Genomic DNA, 22,098 nt, shown 5'->3' on the forward strand with positions numbered 1-22,098 from the left:
ACACCGCCTCTTACTTCCCCACGGGATTGGTGTTGTGTGCCATCGCTTCCTAAACGTATTGCTTGACTGTAAGAGACGAAAATAGTGTTCCGTCTCTCCAGCAACTTCCTATCTTTTGGTTCACACTGCCCCTCGTGGTAGAAGAAAGAATCACCTTTTTATGCTTGACTTAGCTATCTGCAGCACTTCAAAGCTTAAAGTCAGTCTCTGTGGCGCAATCGGTTAGCGCGTTCGGCTGTTAACCGAAAGGTTGGTGGTTCGAGCCCACCCAGGGACGGCTGTTTTTAGAAAATCAATACGCCATTTATTTTGAACCCGAGTGTCCATATTTCTCAAGTGGGTTTACACATCTATATCTATGCAAAGAAAACTGAAATCCGAAATGAATGAGAGTCCAACTTGTTCCAGGTGAGAGCTACATACAAGCTAAGTGTTCTTAGAGGTACAATCTGGAATTAAGATGGTAAGAAGTGTGAGAGAGTAAGCTGGAACCATTTCCATCTCCTAAAGCAGGTTTCCAGTTATGTGAAGAATGAAGGGATAAAGCCTGAGTTTGAATGGAAATACAGAAGAAATAAAAATGTAAGCATGCAGAGAAGCAGTCTTTTTTTCGTTGCGATGCTTTGAAAGAATCAAGTCGTCTACTGAAAAAAAGCACAAAATAAACTAGACAGACTATTGTTTCGCCCCCCCCCAAAGGCTCCCGTGCTTTTAAATGTCATAGAGAGGTAGTGATAAGAGGCTTTAGCTTAAGGATTTCTACCTGGCATCTAGATTAAAAAGCACAGAAGTGTAATTTACAGACCCCCTTTTTATGCAAAATTTTGAAGTATCATGTCTTCTGTCCAATAAAGAAGCAGCAGCAGCAGCAACAACAACAACAACAAGCTACATCCAATTGCGGGGTGGGGGGGACATGGAGGGGGATAGGGCGCTTCTATGTTAAAGAAATTAAATATGCACAGCCTTCCCCATCATGGATGGGGAACTGCCAGGAAAACTGCACCTATTACATTTCTGCCTGATGCAATGCCTGGAGGATATTTTCCCAGCTGAAGTCCAACACTGTAGGACAATTCACACATTATGGTGTATGCATGCACAATCTGTGTACACGCATTTGTGTATTACTATTATTATTATTAATTTACACAGTCAGACAGGTGTTATTGACTGGTTTGTTTTATCCAGACATCGAGTCCTTTCCAAGGACCTAGGATGGCTGAATTTTATTGTCAATTGTTATAGATATCGTCGCAGGATATAGGCTGTTCCCAGTAAAGCTGCTTTTTGTAATTGGCTGATGGTGATTTCTGTGGCCCCTATGGTGTTGAGGTGCTCTTCAAGGTCTTTTGGAACTGCACCCAGGGCGCCAATGACCACTGGGATTACTTTGGTCTTTTTCTGCCACAGCCTTTCAATTTCAGTTTGTAGATCTTTGTATTTGGTGATTTTTTCTATTTCTTTTTCTTCTATTCTGCTATCCCCTGGTATTGCTATATCGATTATTTTAACTTTTCTTTCTTTCTTCTTGACTACAGTTATATCTGGTGTATTGTGTGGCAGATGTTTGTCTGTTTGTAGTCGGAAGTCCCATAATATTTTTACATCTTCATTTTCTACAACTTGTTCAGTTTTATGGTCCCACCAATGTTTGGCTACAGGTAGCTTGTATTTTTTGCAGATGTTCCAGTGTATCATTCCTGCTACCTTGTCATGCCTTTGTTTGTAGTCAGTCTGTGCAATCTTTTTACAACAGCTGATTAGGTGGTCCACGGTTTCATCTGCTTCTTTACAAAGGCAGCACTTGCTGTTTGTTGTTGGTTTTTCTACTTTTGCTCTTGTTACATTTGTTCTTAGTGCCTGTTCTTGTGCAGCCAGGATTAAACCCTCTGTTTCTTTCTTCAAGTTGCCATTCTTAAGCCATTGCCAGGTCTTGGTGATGTCTGATTTTCCACTTATATTGTGCAAATATTGACCATGCAGTGGCTTATTTCTCCATTTTTCTGCTCGGTTCTTGACTTGTTCTTTCTTGTAGGCCTGCTTTGTTTCATTGGTGTTGAATAGTTTCTCGTTATTGAACATTTTAAGTGCATCTTCTTCACCGTCCTTGATATATTCTTCAAGGCCTCTTTTCTCCTCCTCTACTGTTTGATGGACTTGCAGCATTCCTCTTCCACCTGAGCTGCGAGGGAGGTATAGCCTATCTACATCACTGCAGGGGTGCAGAGCATGATTGATGGTCATGATTTTCCTGGTCTTACGATCTAGCATCTCTAGCTCTGCTTGGGTCCAGTCTATTATTCCTGCAGTGTATCTGATAACAGGTATAACCCAGGTGTTTATGGCTTGTATGGTGTTCCCGCCATTGAGTTCGGACTTTAGGATTTTTCTAACTCTCCTGATGTATTCACTTCCCATTTTTCTTTTAACTTCAGTGTGTGCAATATTATCAGCCTGGAGAATGCCCAAGTATTTGTAAGGTCCTTTCTCTTCCAGGTTCTTGATCTTGCTTCCATTGGGCAGTTCTATTCCTTCTGTTTTTCTTATTTTTCCTCTGTTCATTATTAATGCAGCACACTTGTCTAGTCCAAACTCCATTGCTATATCGCTACTGAATATACGGACAGTGTTTAGCAGTGATTCGATTTCTGACTGGGACTTTCCAGACAACTTCAGATCGTCCATGTACAGCAGATGGTTGATTTGACTTGATGTTTTACAGTAGATGTTTGGTATCTGAGGCCTGTTTTGTTTAGTATTTGTCAAAGTGCAGTCATGGCTATTACAAACAACAGAGGGGATAGTGAGTCCCCTTGGAAAATGCCTCTTCTAATGCTAACCTGTCCAAGTGTCTCAACATTGATTGTTAACTGTGAACTCCACATGCTCGTTGCTTTTTAAATAAATATCTGAATGTTTTTGCTGACACCAGTTGTTTCTAAACATTTTAGTATCCATGTGTGAGGCAATGAATCAAAGGCTTTCTTGTAGTCAATCCATGCAACACTTAGATTTGTTTTTCTTCTCTTGCAATTTTCTAAAATCATTTTGTCAATCAGCAGCTGGTCTTTTGTGCCTCTGGTGTTTGGACAATTTCCTTTCTGTTCAACTGGAAGCTGTTTGTTAGTTAATAAGTGTTGCATGACTTCATCTGCTATTATTCCAGTTAATAATTTGAACCTGGTTGGCAGGCAGGTTATCGGTCTATAATTACTTGGAATTGCACCTTTTGCTGGGTCTTTCATGATGAGATGAGTTTTCCCAGTTGTTAGCCATTGTTCAATATCACCTCCTTGCAAAATGTGATTGAACTGTTTTGATAGTTGTTTATGAAGGCTTGTTAGGTGTTTAAGCCAAAAGCCATGCAGTTCATCGTCGCCTGGCACAGTCCAATTTTTAATTTTCTTTGCTCTTTCACTTATTAATTCTGGTGTTATTATTAGATCTTGCATTTGTTGGTTACATTTTTCAACCTCTTTCATCCAGCCTGCCTTTTTATTATAATCTATTGGAATATTATTATTATTTATTTACACAGTCAGACAGGTGTTATTGACTGGTTTGTTTTATCCAGACATTGTGTCCTTCCCAAGGACCTGGGATGGCTGAATTTTATTGTCAATTGTTATAGATATTGTCGCAGAATATAGGATGATGAAGATGATGATGATGATTAATTTGATTTCTATACCACCCTTCCAAAAATGGCTCAGGGTGGTTTACACAGAGAAATAACAAACAAATAAGATGGAACCCTTTCCCTAAAGGGCTCACATTCTAAAAAGAATGTATTCACAAAATATTGATCTATATGCAATGTATGTATACAGTTATGAATAAATACATTGGGTGAGTTTGGATAACATGTTCAAATACTTTTAAATTTCAAATGGCATGAGTCTATGCAACAGGAAGCATTGTTGGGGTGGGGACAGGATATGAACACTTACTTCCCTTTTTATAGGGTTTCCCAAACTGTGGTATACCAGATGTTGCTGAACTACAACTTCCATCATTCCCAGCTACAATTTATTGTGGCTGGGGGTTCTGGGAGTTGTAGTTCAGCAACACCTGGAGTACCACAGGTTGGGTACCCCTGCCTTATATGTGGACCAGAAGCAGCTGGTGAAGGTGGCGCTGGGGTGGCGGCAGCAAGAGAAACCTTTACAAAGTTATTACTGGCAGTACCACCAGCACCACCTGCAAGCTGCCACAAGCAGCAGCACCATGCCCGGCATCCTGCACAGTGGCGGCTGTGGCTGTGGCAGGGATGTGCATGGAACCGGTTCGAAGGCCGCGGGGGTGCTGCTTTAAGAGTGGGGGAGGGTGCACTTACCCCGCCGCTTTCCCCCTGCCGGCATCCTTTGTTAAGAAAGCTGATGGGGCAGCAGCATAACTTCCTGCTGCCCTGTTGCCCCCGTTGGCCAGATATGGCTGGAAGTCCCCGACGCACCTGCGCGTGCCGGGCACGTGCATGTGCAGGCAGGCGATGTGGGCACGCACGTGCTGGCGTGCACAGGTGCATCGGGGACTTCTGGCCATATCCGGCCAATGGGGTGGCAGGGAGCTACGCTCCAGCACTCACCTGGCCTCTGCACATGCATGGAGACCATTTGCATGGTCCGCATGGTCATCACTCTTTAATGGTACCTCTCACCCTGCCCCCCCCCAGTGCCTGTGCCACCCTCACCAGTCGCCACTGATGCGGACAATGCCAGTTCAGACAGAAGCCCTGTTCAGACATTATGTCAGATGTCTGTACACTCATACATGTCTTTGTGTGAACAACTGTACCTGCCATTAATTTTAAATGTGAACCTGGGTACAGGTCCCTCAAATGCATAGTATGGCTAGGGAGTGTCCTGCTGTACCTGTGTTGAAGACAACATGTGCATGGCTGTACCTGTATACAGAGCTGTATGTGTACACTGTACACTCACATGAGTGTTAAATGTAACAGCTGAATAGGGCTATACTGTATTTTCCAAACTAGCCAGTTATGTTAAATTCACTACAGCAGTACACACAGAGTCTGTATCCTAATCTGAGGAGTCCGGTCCCTGGATTCAATTTTAAAGTTAATGCCTATATAATTATTCACACAAATATATATATATATATATATATATATATATATATATATATATATATATATATGCATAGAGTACACCTGTACAGGTGTTCCATGTTATGTGTGAATAGTTCTCTCCTCCCATGTACTCGGTGCCCTCCCTGGGAAATTGAGAAGTCTACGCCCCTGCAAGCGGGGCGGGGGGACAAATGTCCCTGGGCCTCGGATGATAGCCCTCCCTGCTGCCCCCACCCTTGGGTGACAGCTTGTTCTTTGCTCTCCCCTTTGCACCTCTCTGAATAAGGCAGGAGGAGCAAGGGTCCATCTTCATCTTTTGTCACAGGCAGTGATATAGTTGCCAGTTCAGAAGAATATTCATGCATTCATCCATGCCAAAGAGGCAGGAGGAGCAAGGGCGGGAAACCAAAGCATTGGATGTATTCATGGACGGATGGACTTAGGTCTGACTTGGGTCGTGAGGTCGTGACTTGGATCCATCCATGCCAATAAGGCAGGAGGAGCAAAGGCCCATCTTCACCTTTTGTCACAGGCAGTGATATAGTTGCCAGTTCAGAAGTACAGACGCTCTCCATGACAATCCCCATGGCCATGCCCACCCCAACAGCCCGAGAAGCTGAGAAGTACCAGCGCTCCGTCCCTGCACTACACCCCTGGCCTCAAGGTTCACACACCAATCTTGCTATGTTTCTGCTACTGGTACAGAAAGGGAAGGGGCCCTGTGGACCTCCCAGGGCAGGAGTGCCACACTCTGGGTCAGTGCCACAACAGAAAAAGCCCTTTCGCATGTCTTCGCCAGTGGCAGGGCCTGCAAAAGGGCCTCATCACAAGATCTTAGCAGATGAGCATATTAATAGCTGGGGAGAGAGTCTTTTAGGTTCTTAAGGAACATAAGTGAAATTGCTGGTCCCATGAGAAAAATATGCAACATCCCTAAAATGCCAAGATACTTTTTAACGTCTGCATCGGGGGAGGCCACTCTGAGGTTCTCCAGCTGTTTCTGGACTACAGCGATTACTGGAGAGAGTTTCAGGGTGACCACCCCTGATCTATGAAACTGCTGGGAGATATTACCCAGAGGTTTGGGCTGAAGAGCAATTGGTGTGACACTCAGCTCTACTTCTTGTTTCCCTCTTTTGATCCCAGGAGGGCAAAGGAGATCCCAAACGGGTGTCTGGTATCAGTTCAGGAATGAATGGAGGCCAGGGGTCTCTTCCATGAGATGAGGTAAAGCAGTCACTTCAGGCGGGGGATTATTGGGGCACCGGTGAGGCAGGAAGGTGCCCTTCTAACCCCACTTTAAAAAAAAATAGGAAGAGGAGGGTGCACACAAGGGGGCTGCATTTGGTACTCTGCCTTAGGCACACAGAGGTCTTGAGCTGCTACTGCTGGAGGCAAAAAAGCTGAAGCTCAGTTCAGCAGAGGTGCTCTTACTTCTGGACTTTGGGGCTGAAGTCCAGGCTTCCACACCCCCTGGGGCCCCCCGAAATCCTCTTTAGTCTGTCCCGGGTGGTGTGGTTGCTGCATTGCTGGCTGAGCGTGACTGCGACCTGTGCTGGGCAGGACTCTTTAGAGACAGAGGGGGGTGTGGGGAAAGAAATGAGTTGGATAGGAATATGTTGAGTTGCAGGTTGAAATTTTTCCACTAATGCATATGTGCATAAATATATTTGTTTTATATTCTTACATTCGTGTGAGTTCAGTTGCTGTTTGTGCCCTCAAGAATGCACGTGTTAAAAATACTGTCTGTGTCATGGGGTGTGTGTGTGTGTGTAGGGGGATGATGCTTAACTTGCAGAAGGGAGGTGGGAAGAGGGGCTCCAAAAGCCTTTAGGTTCAGGCTCTAAAATTACCTATGTGCAGGGGCGGAGCCATCATTGGGCAAATGGGCTCAAAGAACCCGGGCCACCACCAATCAGGGACTGCGTCAGACATGGGGGCGTGGTCTCCCAAATGGGGCCACGCAGCCCCATTTGGAAGGGAAATCTGCCCATGATGCATTGGGCAGCATGGGCCGAAATGACCCTCCCTGCCTTAAAGGCAAGGAGAACCACTCCTGGTCTCATTGCCAACGCAGTGGGGCCGATTGATCTCCCTCCCCAATGGGGCCATGCTGTCCTGTTTGGGAGGAAAATCGGCCCACGCTGCATTGGCAGCACGGCCGGAATGGCTCTCCTTGCCTTTAGAGAGTTTCTCTGGCCCGTGCTGCCCAACCCAGTGGGGGCCAATCTCCCTTCCAAATGGGGCTGCGTGTTCCCATTTGGGAGGGAGACCACGCCTCCACATCTGATGTCAGATGTGGGCGCGTGGCTAGCCACCCCCCTGAGTCTGACATCAGATGTGGGGGTGGGGCCAGGGGGCCACAGCGGCGGCCACACATGGGCCACTGCCAGCTTCCCTAAGCTTCTGCCTAGGTGCATCTCTGCAGTTCAGACAAGAAGGACGCTCTTGAAGTAGTCCCAGTTTTGTTGAACTGCTCTACCACCTATTCTAGATGGAGTGCACTCCCCTTGAAGGATTAGGTATGCAGCCTAGGGGTACTCTTGGACACTCAGCTGTGCTTGGATGTCTAGGTAATGGCAGTAGCTAGGAGGGCTTGTTACCAGCTGGGCCATTCCTGGAGAAGTTGGACCTGACCTTGGTCATTCATGCTCAGGTTACATTCAAGTTAGATTACGGTAATGCTCTTTATGTGGTGCTGCCTTTGAACAGTCCAGAAACTTCTGTTGGTTTGAATGTTGACGGCTGCTGTTTCCAAAGATCTGACCTTGGTCATTCCTGCTCATGTTACATCCATTTTAGATGACTGTAATGCACTCTATGTGATGCTGCCTTTGAAAACTGTCTGGAAATTGCCCTGGATGTAGGTTTGAATATTGGCTGCCGCTGTTCCCACAGAATTTATGCTGCTGCTTTTTAAGTGTTTTTATTGGTCTATTCTGATATTATTTCTGTTTTTATAGTATTTTGCAATTGTAGTTTTAAATTGGATCTTATGAGTTTATTGTTTGAAAGATTTGCTGCTTTGCAGGTTGCTTCAAATAGGTTTGACAACATATGTTTGAACAACAAACAAACAAACAAGCAAGCAAACAAAATCAGTCATCGTCCTGGAGGATTGGAAAGTAGTCAGTGTACCATTGATTGTTTAAAACAGATTGAGTGAGGATCTGAGAAATTACTGGCCACTCGGCCAGGTTGTTCTGGGTAAATTGGATGAAATCATCCTTAAATATGAAATCATTAACATATAGAATATGTATTTCTGTGTTGAGGAAGAACCAGCATGCAGGGGCGGAGGGAGACCAGCAGTGGCCTGGGTTCACCCCATTGCTGCGGCCCCCTAGCCCTGCCCCCTGTTGGAAATTCTCTGTGGTGAGAGAATCCCTTTCTCATTATAGCAGAGTGCACATAGGCACAACACAGCGGATTAGTTAAGCATGCGTGTATACTGAGAGTAAAGTAACTTGGAGCCAATTCATAGTTTCAAATCAATATAAAAGGCATTTATTAAGGAACTCCATTCTAGATAGGAAAGTGAGGAGTTAGGATCTCTAATCTATCTATCTAGCTGGATGCAGATGGATTCTGCATCCTCTCTGCACATATGGTGCAGGGAGAGAAGCTTGCCATGTTGCAAGGTAGAGGGACAGGTAGGGAAGAGAGAGAGGAAGGAAGTTGAATCCCTAAGAGTAGCAATCTACTACATTTCAAAGGGATAGCATCAGAGCAGTGGAGAAGGGATGACCAATGTCTTGACTCTCTAGCCCTCTGACTTACTAGTCTGTCCTCCACTGTCTGAGACAAAGAGACAGCGCAAAGTCCTTTAACTTCCAACACCCATAAGCAGAGCAACTGGTTTAACTCACAAACGAGGCATAAAGAAGGGAGAGCCCTCCGGCTGCACTGCAAACATGGTGCTGGCTGGATTTTGCTTGTAAACGGGGCCATGTGGCTCCGTTTGCGAGCAAAATAATGCCCCTGCGTCTGATGTCAGGCACAGGGGTGCGGCTGGGGCGCAGGGCGTGGCCCCTGAAGCACGGCAGCCCAGGTTCTTCAAACCCGTTAGCGCAATGGCGGCTCCGCCCGTGCCAACATGGCTTCTACAAAGGGAAGTCCTGCCTCACCAGGCTTTTGGAGTCCTTTGAGAGCGTCAACAAGCGAGAAAAGTAATCAAACACTCTATATTTGAAATCTCCCAAAGTTTTTTATAATACCCTTCACCAGTGGCTCCTAAGTAAACTTAGCAGTCATGGAATAAGTGTTAGAGTTGGCCCATCCACTAGGCAGACCTAGGACACCAATTCTTGGGGGGTGCTGCAGCTCCCTAGGTGAACGTCAAGTGGGCAGGGACTGCTGCTTAGCTGATCTCTGGCTTGCTCTCCTCCCCCACTTCCTGCTTTGCTCGGCTCTGTTGCTGCTGTGGCTACTCAGGCAGGAGCCTCCACCCTGGTATCTCAGGTGCCTGGAAATCAGTGGTGTGTGCAACAGTTGACTTGGCTGTGTTTGGGCCTGGTTGGTCACAGAGGGAAGCTCCTTGCAGTACCATTAAAAGTTGCCTCTCAGGGAGACAGAGAGTTTGGTTGGCCCTAAGGATCGCAAGTCCTGCATTGCTGAATGGAGGGAGGCAGCAACAGGGACGTAGCAAGGTTGGAGTGGGCCCAGAGACAAGATTTTAAAATGCTCCACCCACCCCGTCACTGAAACTCAGCTCATGAAATAAAGAAATCTTAAATGAGGCTGAAGAGTGGTAACAAAAAGCATAGTGATATATACACACACACACACACACACACACACACACACACAGTGGTCCCTCTACTTACAAAATTAATCCGTTCCGAATGCACATTTGTAAGTCGAAAAGTTCGTAAGTCGAAAAGCGGTTTCCCATAGGAATGCATTGGGAATGGATTAATGCGTTCCGGAGCCTAGAAAAAAGACCCAGACCCCCAGTAAGGCTTGCAAACTGCACAGGAACATTTCTTTTCAAGAATAAACAGGCAGTAAACAGGCAGGCAAGTCAAGGAAACCGCATGTAAAATTCGTAAGTCGAGGAAACCCCATCTAAAAATTTGTAAGTCGAAAAAACCGCATCTAAAACCGGATCTAAAACTGCCATTTGTAACTCGAAAAATACTTATGTCGAGTAGTTCGTAAGTCGAGGGACCACTGTATATATATATATATATATATATATATATATATATATATATATATATATATACTCCTATGTGCCACAATAGAACATCATCCTAAATTATTTTTAAAACGGTTTTGTAAATTGTGGACAATGCAATTTAATGGTACTAGAGAAAGACATGCTGTTCTGGTAGCTCCAGGTCTTAACACTCACATCAATTTCGGAGGATGAAAACAACGGAAGGAAGCCTAGGCAGGTGCGCAGTGGGAGTCAGTCATGTGACTTGCCTCTGCCCCCCCCAAGGTAGTGGGCCCCAGACAACTGTCTCCCCTTGCCCTATTATAGTTATGCCCCCTGGGCAGCAGCAACAGAAGAAGGGCTCCAAGCTCCTCCACTCTTTTCCAGCTCTCATTCTATTCCCAAACTAGCACAGGCTAGTCATTCACTGGTCATCGACACAGGCTGGTCATTTGACTCAGCAAATGAGCAACCTGGGCAGCTTAAGTTAAAGCACTCCTCAGTTGTGGGAGGCAGGTGCCAAAAAATGATTAAGTGCCCCAAACCCTAGGGGGGTTGCATTTAAATTGCATGGGTCTGTGCAACAGCATACTGGTGGGGAGCAGGTTATGAGCACTTACACACACAGTAATGGCAAGGCCATTACTCACTTCAGTTCTAGCTGTCAAGCAGCTGAAGTACAGGTAGAATATCAACAGGTGCTGCTTGCACCTTCATATGCTGGTCAGAGTTGTACCTGTTAAGTTTCTGCCTGTCATAGAATTGTTAATTGTCCTGGCCTCTCTGGCCCTTACAAGGAACTCAGCAGCCCATTCCCCTTATGAGGAACAAGGCTAGAAGGTGGTAAAACCATACAGAAGCACTGAGGTCTGACCATTCTGAAGTAAAATGCACAAAACAAAAGCAGCCAGAGGTAAGAAGCCAGGCCTATTCTCCTATTTACCTCATTACATACAGTTGAATGGTTAACTCATGTTTCTGAGTCAGAAACATGAGTTAAACTATTCAGCTGTAATGGTTACGCTGCCAAGACATTTCTCCTCCTTTGGGAGTAGGGAAAATTTCCCCAGCTAGCACTGGCAGAGACCCCTTTCACAGCTGTTTCCAGGGTAATAAGGGAAGAGGCTGTTTACTCCCCTCTCTGCACACTCATTGCCTTCTCCCTCTTCCCCCTGATAACCGAGCAAAGAGGCACCTTTTAAAAGCGGTGATTCTCTTTACTGAGCAGGGGGAGAGCAACTGGCCCAATCCATCCCCAGCACAGCAGTGGCCCAATCCATCCCCAGCACAACAACCCAGTGGCTGTTGCTGATGTTTATCTTACGCTAGAGCGGAGTGGGACCACCGGTGGTCTGTGTGCGGCTGCCGCAGCAGCCCCACTGACCCTGCCTGACATCAGACACTGGGGCTAGCCACGCCCCCGCGTCTGACGTCTGGCTGAACGGAGCCCTGAGGCTCCATTCGGCCAGGGGAGAGTTGCCCTTTAACTGCCGAAGCAGCCGAGCTGCCCCTTCGGCAGTTAAACGAAGGCTGGCGCTGCTTTTGCAGCGCAGCCCAGGAGCAGGTCTTCCCTGCCTTTGCAGGGAAGAGCCGCTCCTGGCTGGCACTGCGAACACAGCGCCAGTCTTTGTTTAGCTCCCAAAAGGGCTGCGTGGCCCCCGCTCGGGAGCTAAACTAGCCTCTCCGCGTCTGATGTCAGACGCGGGGTGTGTGTCGGGGCCATGTCTCACGGCCCGGGTTCTTTGAACCCATTGGCCCAATGGTGGCTCCGCCCCTGATCTTATGTTTCTTTTCAGATTGTGAGCCCTTTGGGGACAGGGAGCCATCTTTATTTATTTTTATTTCTCTATGTAAACCACTTTGGGAACTTTTGTTGAAAAGTTTTATATATTCATTGTGGGCGTCTTCTTCTCATCAGCATCCCGACTGATCTGAGCATATCCAAACTTGACCTTACAGAGCCCTCTTTGTTCTTAATTTGTAGAAATTCAAAACATATTTATTTCAACTAAGTCATGAAAAGTCTGTTGTATGGAAGACAGACCATCTAAAGAGATCTTTCTCTTTAGCAGTTGAGTCAGTCTATGCTCCCTATTTGGATTTTTTAAATCCCATTATAAAGATTGGGGTGGGTGGGCAGGAGGGAAACCCAACTGTGGTCTTGAGGTTTCCTGTCTGTTTTCTAACTTTTACTCCTCATAACTTAGCCAATTTCCTATGGATTCGATAAAAAATTGACACACTAGCTGAGCAGGCTGTTCAGGGTGTAACAATGTCCCTTCTATCAGGAATAACGCAAGCCGCAAACAGAAGGCTCTACTCTGAGATGCTACAGAAGGTTGAGTAGGGGGTTGGGCGGAATAATAGGACGGAATGCTGTTTTATCTCTCCACCCATAATATGCAGGCACTTCCGGACCTGTGTAATGCATTTTTACGTTCCCTATGTGGTTCCACTAGCCCTTCCCCGTACATGGCCGATTCCAATGGGAACCGGAAGCGAAGCCTGCACGGAGCTTTTTTAACATCTTGGGGTTGCCGGCTGTCCCAGCACTCCGTGCGGCTACTTCCGGTTGTCGCGCGTGGAGATAGGAAAAAAAACCATGACTCTTCACTTCCTCCGCTGAAATAAAACGCTGGGCCCGACCGAATCTTTCATCAAGCCATGACTGGCAGCTGAGGAGCCTCCAATCGCAAGAGCGCGAACGGTCGTGCCAGCCACTAGCAGAGAGAGGCGAAGGCGGGCTTTCTAGAAGCTGCAGGAAGAAGCTGTTCGGGAGAGTGAGGAGCTGTTTCGTGAGAAAAGGGTTTTTATTCAGGCTCCATCATGGTGGGTCATACGTGGGGGAAGGTGCTTGAAGGAGGGGGACTAAAAGATGCTCAGAGGGAGTGAGGGGTATCAAGTGGGGAGGCTGAACTGTGGGGAGGCAAGGCAATAATGAAGATGACTTTTAATAGTTCTAATAATTGCCATTTATATAATGATTTTAAATGTTAAAAGCATATCAGATGTATTATCTTGCTGTAATCTCTACAATAGCCGTGTAAAGTAGGCTAGTTTTATTGTTTCCTTATAGGTGGGGGGTGGGCTGGGACTGAGAGAATAGTGATTTGTCTAAGACCACCGAGTTCGTGGTTGAAGGGATATTCCAGCTAGGGACTTCCTGATTAGTGACCCAGTTTCTTAACTATAAGATTATACCTGCTCTCAAAATAGTGGCAAAACATTTCAATCCTGTTTCATCACTAAGCTAAAAAGTACTAGCATATGATTATGGGAGTTCCAGGGTTTAAAAAAATGTTTTTTTAATGATTTTGAAGGGCGTGAATAAGATCTGAAGTGAGAGCCAGCTCACGTTACACTTGTTGCAAGAAAAAAGATGAACAGAACTTAATTTTGTTCTTTTCTTAATTTTGGGGCTGCCTTTCTAAACAATATTCTGTTTCAGTTTCGCTTTCACCCTTTAGTCTGTAGCCTCCTATAAAGACATTGAAAAGCAGAAGATTGAGCAACATTATATTTTAAATATTAAAATGTGTGATACAATTATTATTTTATTTTAGCAAGTTTTGCTTCTGTAATGCTCTTTTCATTATCCTAGATTAATAGTTGAAGAGCAAACAATCTGTCTTTTGAAGAGAAGACCATTTAACACAGTGCTTTTAAAAAGGCAGCAAGATATTACCCTGCAGTAGTGGATGTCCAAATAATCTGGCAGATCTTTGTCATGAACACTAATAGAGATGTGAATTTATATGGAATCTTAATTAATCTACCCTTCAGAGCTACAAATGGCATGGATTGGAATCTAGCAAGAGATATATCACATATCATGTTTTTGATTTTGAATAAACAGTCCTCTAAATTTGGTTTAAATTAAGTAAGTTACGCAGAGAGAAACCTTCAAGGTTCCAAGAGAAGAAAAATCTATCTGTACATAATAGATCTTGAAATCTGTCTGTACATACATAAATACATAATAGGTTTTGCGTTTGAACTCCTCCTTGGCTAGCTCAGAGTCTCTCTGAAGAAAATGTTTCTGAATAGCCAGAGTAGGTATATCATATTTTGATGTCTAGATATAACTTCCTGCAAGTTGGATACCATTTGTTCCAAATAACACATTTCCATAAGCTTTAACCAATAGTTAAAGATTTTCTGATAACATTTCATAGGGAGGGGATCCTGTTTCCAGACATATAATACCGGAGTCAGTCTGGATGTTCCTAATATGGTTTTTACTGTTGTATTCTGAGTACAGTCTGAATTCTCCGAGGTTTGAAGATGCTGGATCTTTGAACCATGCAGAGTGTGTGGTTGCACTGAAGATTTTGATCAAGTTTAATGTAGCTCAAACAGTTTTTAAAAACACTAACCAATAAACTATGGAAATATAGTATATGTGTGTGTGTGGTGCAATGTGTGAACCAAGCCTTTGTTACCTGAAGCAGTAGATTAAAATTACATTCTGCTAGGTGGGGAAAAATTCACTTCATAAAATGGAGCATGAACTCTTCATCCTTTCCTGTCTTCAGTCAGCAGGGCAGGATTTTGGTTATTGTCCTCCCTCCTCTCTCTTCATGCAGGATAAGATGGGAGGCAGACAAAACCAAGACGCTGCCAGATTTCCAAGCATGATCTTTTAACTGGTTCACTTCTTCACTCCAAAGCCTATCATACATATGTTCAGGGTTTGTGGTCTGCAAACAGCTGAAAAGTGTGGAAACATGTTACTGCTGCTCATCTACACATCTATTTTTTAAATGTCTGGTTTACTTGAGTAAAATCTCCATGCCAGTGAGAAAGCATTACAACAACTGTTGATTGATAGTTTCCACTAACCAGCTTTTATTTTTCCTTCTCCAGTCTATTATGTCTTATAATGGGGGGGCCGTCATGGCAATGAAGGGGAAAAACTGTGTGGCCATCGCTGCTGACCGAAGGTTTGGCATTCAGGCTCAGATGGTGACTACAGACTTTCAGAAAATTTTCCCAATGGGAGACAGATTATTCATTGGTTTGGCTGGACTTGCCACTGATGTACAGACAGTGTAAGTATTTGCACTAGATCAGGGATAAACCCTGGAACAACTTGCTCTTCCAAAAAGAAGCAAGATTGCTTACACCCGAGCTGGGTGCCGTCTGTGCCATAGTGCAGTGCAGTTGCAACATGCCCTCTCCTTAGCTGCAAGTATTCACAGATTTGGACTTGAGGCCTTAGTGGATTTAACACAAACTCTTGCTTCTTCTTGCAGTGCCCAAAGACTCAAGTTCCGGTTGAATCTCTATGAACTGAAAGAAGGCAGGCAAATCAAACCCCAGACTCTGATGAGTATGGTGTCCAACCTTCTGTATGAAAGACGGTGAGAGATCAAGCAGCTGAGTTGCTTGGGTGCAAGCATCTTAGCTCAGATTTTTAATGGGGAAGGGGTTTGGTTGTTTCCCAAGATGGATGGATGCTTTTGAATTGTGTTGCTACCCCAGATTAACTGATGTATGAAAAGTCAAGATTGAATGAGGATAAGTTATACAGCAGACTGAAACTCTGACTGCACTTCAGACTGGCTCCTGGAATCTTAGCTTGGAAGCTGGCTATGTTCAAGCATCAGCTGCTGTTCAGGGATTATAGAATCTTCAGAGTTGCAAGAGGCCTTAGGATCATAGGAAGCTGCCTTATGCCAAGTTGGTCTATTAGTCCACCTGTGTTGTCTACACTAGGCCTGCTCAACTTTGTCCCCCCAGCTGTTTTTGGACTACAACTCCCATAAACCCTAGCCACAGTGGCCAATAGCCAGGGTTTATGGGAATTGTAGGCCAACATCTGCAGAAGGGCTAAAGTTGAATAGCCCTGGTCTACATTGACTGGCAGTTGCTCTCCAAGGTTTCAGGCAGGAGTCTCCCATCCCTACCTGGAGCTGCCAGAGATTGAACCTGGGACCTTCTGCATGTAAGACAGATGCTCTACAACTGAGCTACAGCCCCATCCCAGTCTAGTCCACCCCCAACCCAAAGACAGGCCCATCTTTCTGTCAGCCCCCACAAAAAGCACTTTCAGTAGCTATAGATTACTCAAGCAAGCTGCATCTTAATTGAGATAAAATTGTTTGCGTATCTTAAATACTTGGAAGTTAGAGAAATCCTAAGAACAAGTAGCTCTGTCTCCATAATAATCTCAAGGGAAATTGAATTGGATTCATTTCCCTGCATTGACTGTGACTGGCATTTCCAGATGCCTTCCTCCGGCACACCTTTGTTCCTCCCTCCATGCCTTGGAAAAACAGGTGTTCCTGAGGATAGCCCACTGTTGGCAGTGGCACCCTAAAATGTTTCTTCTACCTCTTTTCTTTTATGTGTGCAGCATAAATTTTGGAAAGAATGGATTAAATTCATTGCATTATGCCAATATGCAATGAGTTGTTGGTCGGGCTGCTCTGAAAACTGGAAACTACAACTGGTATAAAAGACAGCAGCTAGATTACCAGTTAGGACCTTTTGTACAAAATGCATCTTGCCAGGCTTAAAACTACTGGCTTCTGGTGTGTTTCCAGACATAATTCAAAGTGCGGATGTTAACCCTTAAAGTGCTGAACTGCTTGGGAACTGGGTACCATCACAACTGCCATCTCCAGCATGAGCCTGTCTCTGTAGTGAGGTCTTTCCCTGAAGTTGTCCTTTGGATCTCACCACTGTCAGAGGTGAAGCCATCAGATGGTGACTGGAGATGGCTTTGGAATTCTCTTCCCAGGCAGGCTAACCTGCTGCTGTTCAACATTTTTTTTAAAAATGTATCCTCAGCCTTTTAGGGTGGTTTGCCTTCTGTCCTGTACTGATTTCTATACACACTGCTGCCTATTTGCATTTTTAAAAATTGTGTCTAACTTTTTGACTTGATTAATTTTTATTCTGATTCTATATTGTATCTATTTGTTAATGTTGTAAGCTGCCCCAAGCAGTAGTGCACTGAAGGGGTAGGGTATAATTACTTTTACTATATTTTTATTATTCTTATGTGATTTTAATGGCATTGTCTGCTCTGAAAATCTTTTTGGATTGGTGAGGTGGGGTATTCAGCCACAGTAATAAATGGATGTGTATAACTATCTCTTCCTGCTGTTTCCAGGTTTGGACCTTACTATACAGAACCAGTGATAGCTGGGCTGGACCCAGTCACATATGAACCCTTCATTTGCTCTTTAGACTTGATTGGCTGTCCAATGACGACAGATGACTTTGTGGTCAGTGGGACCTGCGCAGAGCAGATGTATGGCATGTGCGAGTCCCTGTGGGAGCCAGACATGGTGAGTAAGAGGAATGCAGCAGAAGTGAGTTGCTGAGTTCGTGTGTGTGTGTGTCTCATTTATGCTTTAATAATCTCAAAGCTAGATTATCTGGGACTACCTTTTGAGAATATCCCTTCTCCTCCAGAATGCCCTTTAATGGGGGCAGGAGTCCATTGTATCAGTAATTCTGTGTCCATCCCCCCTGCCCTTAACAAATGCAAACCTTCAAGACTTCTAAAAGAAAAAGAGAGAATCTAGTCTTCCCTCATACCAGACTCATTCTGGGTACAACAACCCACCCAAACCATGTAGGAATGAATTAAAAGGATAAGTCATGTAGAATATTGGGATCTCTCTCGCTCTCTTAAGAAATCTCCCTTTCAATGCAGGAACCAGATCACCTCTTTGAAACCATAGGCCAAGCTATGCTCAATGCAGTGGACAGAGATGCAGTGTCTGGCATGGGTGTGATAGTCCATGTAATGTAAGTACAACTGGAGTCCTGTGGATGAGCCTTTTTAACAAGTTATCTGAAAAACACATCTGTGGGGTGAACAAAGGTAGAGCTGCAGGGACTCCATCCCCCACATAAGGGTACCCTGTTTAGCAGTTGTCTGATGTTGAGTGTCTGCACCTAATAGTGGGGCATGGAGACAGAGCAGGGATTCTGTTTTTGTACTGGCTATCTGGCTGCCCAAGACTCTCCCTGCCACCGCTAGTGGACAGTGTTCCCTCTGACAGGGATTCCCAGATGTTGTTGACTACAACTCCCAGAATCCCCAACTGCAATAGCCTTTGCTTGGGGATTATGGGAGTTGGTCAACAACATCTGGGAATCCCTGTCAGAGGGAACACTACTGGTGGAGGTAGTCTAGACTTGACTCCACCTCACCCCTGGTTAATCTGAAAAATTAGCATTGATGCTGAAGTCCCCTAGCCTGGAATACCTGAGTTGGCGAAGTTGCCATTTTCATCTGATTATCTTTATCCTTATCCTTTCTAGTCTGGGTTCCAGTCTGGTTTTGGGACTGAGATTGCCTTGGTTGCTCTAGCAGATAGCCTATGCTGTGAGCTAAATGGGGAGTACTACCCTGTTTTGACAGACCTTTTAGTGGCTTTTGATACCATCCACCATCCTTCTGAGCTGCCTGGCTGGGATGAGGCTTGTGGGCAGCCTTTTTTGCAACAGCTCTACTGTTACCTGGTGGTCAGGTCCCATAAGGTGCTACTGACAGCTGCTCTTTGACGTCTTAGCCAACATATGGCCCACAAGGCCTTTTTTCCAGGCCCGCCATTTGCTTCCCACCCGCCTGCCAGCCTCTCTGGCAACTACGGCTACCTTTATGTTTTGCCCAAGCCCTCCACGGGGCTCATTGCCCATCCACCCGCCCGCCTCTGCGGCAACTGCAGCTGCCTTTGTTCCGCTGCTTGAAGACTGCGGACAACTTTGCTCCGAGTACCTTGGCTGCTGCCGGGGCAGGAGCTTCATGGAAATGAGAGTGCATGCGTCCTTCTTTCCAGGAAGCTCCTGCCCCGGCGGCAGCCGAGGTGCTCGGAGTGAAGTTGTCCACAGACTTCAAGCAGCGGAACGTAAAGTAGGATGCAAGCCTACTTGTGCCTTGCAGTTGTGAAGAGATGCTGGGCGAAAAGGCAGGCCCAGAGTCGCTCTGGTAGCCGCCGCTGCGGGGGGGGGGGGAGTAGAAGGACAACCGGCTAATCCCCCGGTAGCCATCCCCTCGGCTGGGTGGTGGCTAAAATGTACAAAAACAACAACACGGAGGTTTGCAGCAGAGGGAGGGAAGCGGCAAGTAGCGGGAGGTTCTGCACGGTGGGGTGGCTCTTTCCATTTCCCTTAACTTTCCCCCTCTTTCTTTCTCTCCCCCTCTCTCCCTCAAGCATCCCCTTTTCCTTTTCCTATCCCTATCCCTTTCTCTCTCTTAAGCCAAACCTACCCATCCTCTTTCCATCCTTCTTTTTAAACCTTTTCTTTCTTTCTCTCCTCTTAAGCCTGCCCCATCCCTTTTTTCTATCTCCCTCTTTCTCAAGCCAAACCTACCCTCTTTCCCCTCAAGCCTGCCCCATCCCCTTTTCCTTTTTCTATCCCTCTTTCTCTCTCCCTCCCTCCCTTTCTCTCTGGTCAAGCCTCTCCCATCACCTTTCTCTCTTACCTTCCACACTGGTGTAGTTTGTGGTGAAGGATCAAAGTGTAATTTTAATCCAAATTTCAGAGAAAAACTTCTCTTAATTTTTTCCTTACAAGTGCTCCATGTTAAGTGGTGTGATTTGTATGAATAATAAACTGTGAAACCATGGGGGCTTGTATTATTTTTCCTTTCAAATGTACTGTTTTCAAGTTTGTTTGTGAATTATCAAGAAGGGCTGTGAATCCATGGAGGAGCCTCTGCTATTTTTCTTTTTAACAAGTGTATTTATGTATTAGAATGCAATTTAATTTTAAATTAATCTGGGCCTGCCAACAAAAGTTAAATTGTAATTGAATTCATTTTAATTTGATTTAATTAATTAATATTAAGTATTACTTTGATAATCAGCACCCTAAAGATTGACCTTGGCGTCCACACACCAAGTCACAGTCAGTTTCGGCCCACCAGGGCATGAGTTATGCACTCTGATCTATGCTGTTCAACAGCTATATGAAACCATTAGAAGTTGCCTGATATCAGCTAACTGCAAAACCCCAATCTACTGATACCTATGCATCTTGCTTTCTCTTGCCCCATCGGATTTCAGTATGGTCCTGGACTGGACATAGGTTACAAAGCTGGGTCAAAATCTGACAAGACAGAGGCACAGCTAGTCAGTAGAAGAGCAACGCTAGGGTGTAAGGGCTGTTGTGAAGGAGGTTGCACTCCTCTTGAAGCATCAGGTTTGCAGTACATTTTTGGCTTGTATTAAAAGCATTCTGTTTTTAGCAGAGCTTGGTTTTTAATTCTTGCTGTGATGTTAAATTGCTGATCTTGTATTTACCAGATATAAAGATTCTATTGCAGGCCTGCAGCAAAGCGGGAAGATCACGCTGGCCCTTTTTAAAAACCAGCATCTTAAGAAAGCAGTGTTACCCTATTTGTCTGCACGTTTGCAAACTGGGATAGATGTGGTAACTCTGTTTGCTTAAGCTGCTAGTTTTTAAAAGGGCCAGTGCTATCTTCCAGTTTCATTGCAGCCCCACTATAGAGGCTGCATTAGCGTGTGCATCGTGTCAGCCACTTGCTGTAAAAACTGCCATGGAGGTTCTTTGGAAGCAAACGTTGGGTGCAAGTATTTTTATAAATATATTAAAATTCTATAATTTTAACAGCAGGGAGAGTAAGTCTCCTCTACCTCCCTGCTAGCAGTGAAGCTAAGCTAGTCACATAGAAGGGACCACATAATCTGGTCCTCCCTACTGGGTGGGTGTAGTTTTAGAGAGCAGTGTGTGGTAATTGCTGGAGAGAAGCGGAGGAGGCCTGGACCAGTCTATAAATACTTATATACTGCTTTTCAACAAAAAGTTCAAAGCATAGAAAAATAAGACTCTGTCCCAAAAGGGCTCACCATCTAAATGAAACAAGACAGAACACCAGCAACAGCTACTAGAGGGATGCCGAGCTGAATAGGGGCAGTTGCTCTCCGCCTGCTAAATCTAAGAGAATGACCACTTTTAAGTGTGCCTCTTTGCTCAGTGAGCAGGGGTCTTATCTAGCTGGGTGGGGGATATCTGATGGTGCTTCCCGAAGAGGTAAAATGAGCACTTGCAGCCGAGCAACCCTGTGAGATTTCATCCATGTTCTTTTCTCTCCTTTTCACTAGTGAGAAAGACAAGATAACTACCCGGACACTGAAAGCTCGCATGGATTAAGGGGGTGATTGTTTTGGGATACTCCGCATTTTGCTTTACATGGTCTTGATACTTTACAGTCAAAGATCCCTGTTTATAAATAGGGAAACAAGGTGTATTGTTAGAACAAAAACAATGCTTGGAATTCCTCTTGTTAAATTGTATAATTTTAGTCTAATCCCCATTGAAATGGGGAAAAATAAGATGTATTGTTGGAATAAAATTTTCATTAACAATTCTATTTGGTTTCATGTATAATATGTACACTTAAAATATAAAATTCTGAACATGGTAGACTATTGAGAAAAACCTAGTATTCTTCAAATACTAACACACTACCTCAATATAAAGATTATATTCCTCTGCCATTGCAAATAGGAATCTTAGGTATAGAATATTACAGTAGTAAACTGGAGCCAGAAGTGGCTTTTTAAAAATCCCATCAATACTACAGAAGAACCAGATCCAGAAGATCCACTTACACAACCCTCAGTGAGGCTTGTGTAGGAATAACTTTTTGCTGCCTTATGGGTGCTTTTTCCTCTGATTCTACTTGCCAAGAAAGCAGAGGGCTGAAGAAAAGGAAAGCTTTCTCATTTCTTTTGGGCCTTGCAGAACATGGATAAGGCAGTATCTAATTGCTAGTAGTAGGCTTATTGGTAGAGAGCTGACAAGCTGAGTGAAACAAATAATGAGAAATTCTTCTTTCCAAGCAGCCTTCTGAGGT

The 22,098-nt window shown here is 44.8% G+C and overlaps 1 protein-coding gene and 2 non-coding genes across 3 annotated transcripts; 2 read left to right on the forward strand and 1 right to left on the reverse strand.

Moving 5' to 3' along the window:
* The first annotated feature begins 203 nt into the window (after positions 1–203).
* Positions 204–277, forward strand: TRNAN-GUU (transfer RNA asparagine (anticodon GUU)). Its single transcript has one exon. It is a non-coding gene; the product is annotated as a tRNA-Asn (tRNA).
* A 12,550-nt stretch (positions 278–12,827) lies between these two features.
* PSMB3 (proteasome 20S subunit beta 3) lies at positions 12,828–21,612 on the forward strand. The gene is made up of 6 exons (XM_053261028.1): positions 12,828–13,082; positions 15,120–15,304; positions 15,509–15,616; positions 17,374–17,551; positions 17,923–18,017; positions 21,344–21,612. Exons 1-6 carry the CDS (start codon positions 13,080–13,082, stop codon positions 21,390–21,392), a joined length of 618 nt encoding a protein of 205 aa, XP_053117003.1. The 5' UTR covers positions 12,828–13,079; the 3' UTR covers positions 21,393–21,612.
* Positions 16,164–16,235, reverse strand: TRNAV-UAC (transfer RNA valine (anticodon UAC)). Its single transcript has one exon. It is a non-coding gene; the product is annotated as a tRNA-Val (tRNA).
* Positions 21,613–22,098: the final 486 nt, after the last annotated feature.

The sequence above is a fragment of the Hemicordylus capensis genome, chromosome 6 (assembly GCF_027244095.1).
Source record: "Hemicordylus capensis ecotype Gifberg chromosome 6, rHemCap1.1.pri, whole genome shotgun sequence".
NCBI lineage: Eukaryota > Metazoa > Chordata > Lepidosauria > Squamata > Cordylidae > Hemicordylus > Hemicordylus capensis.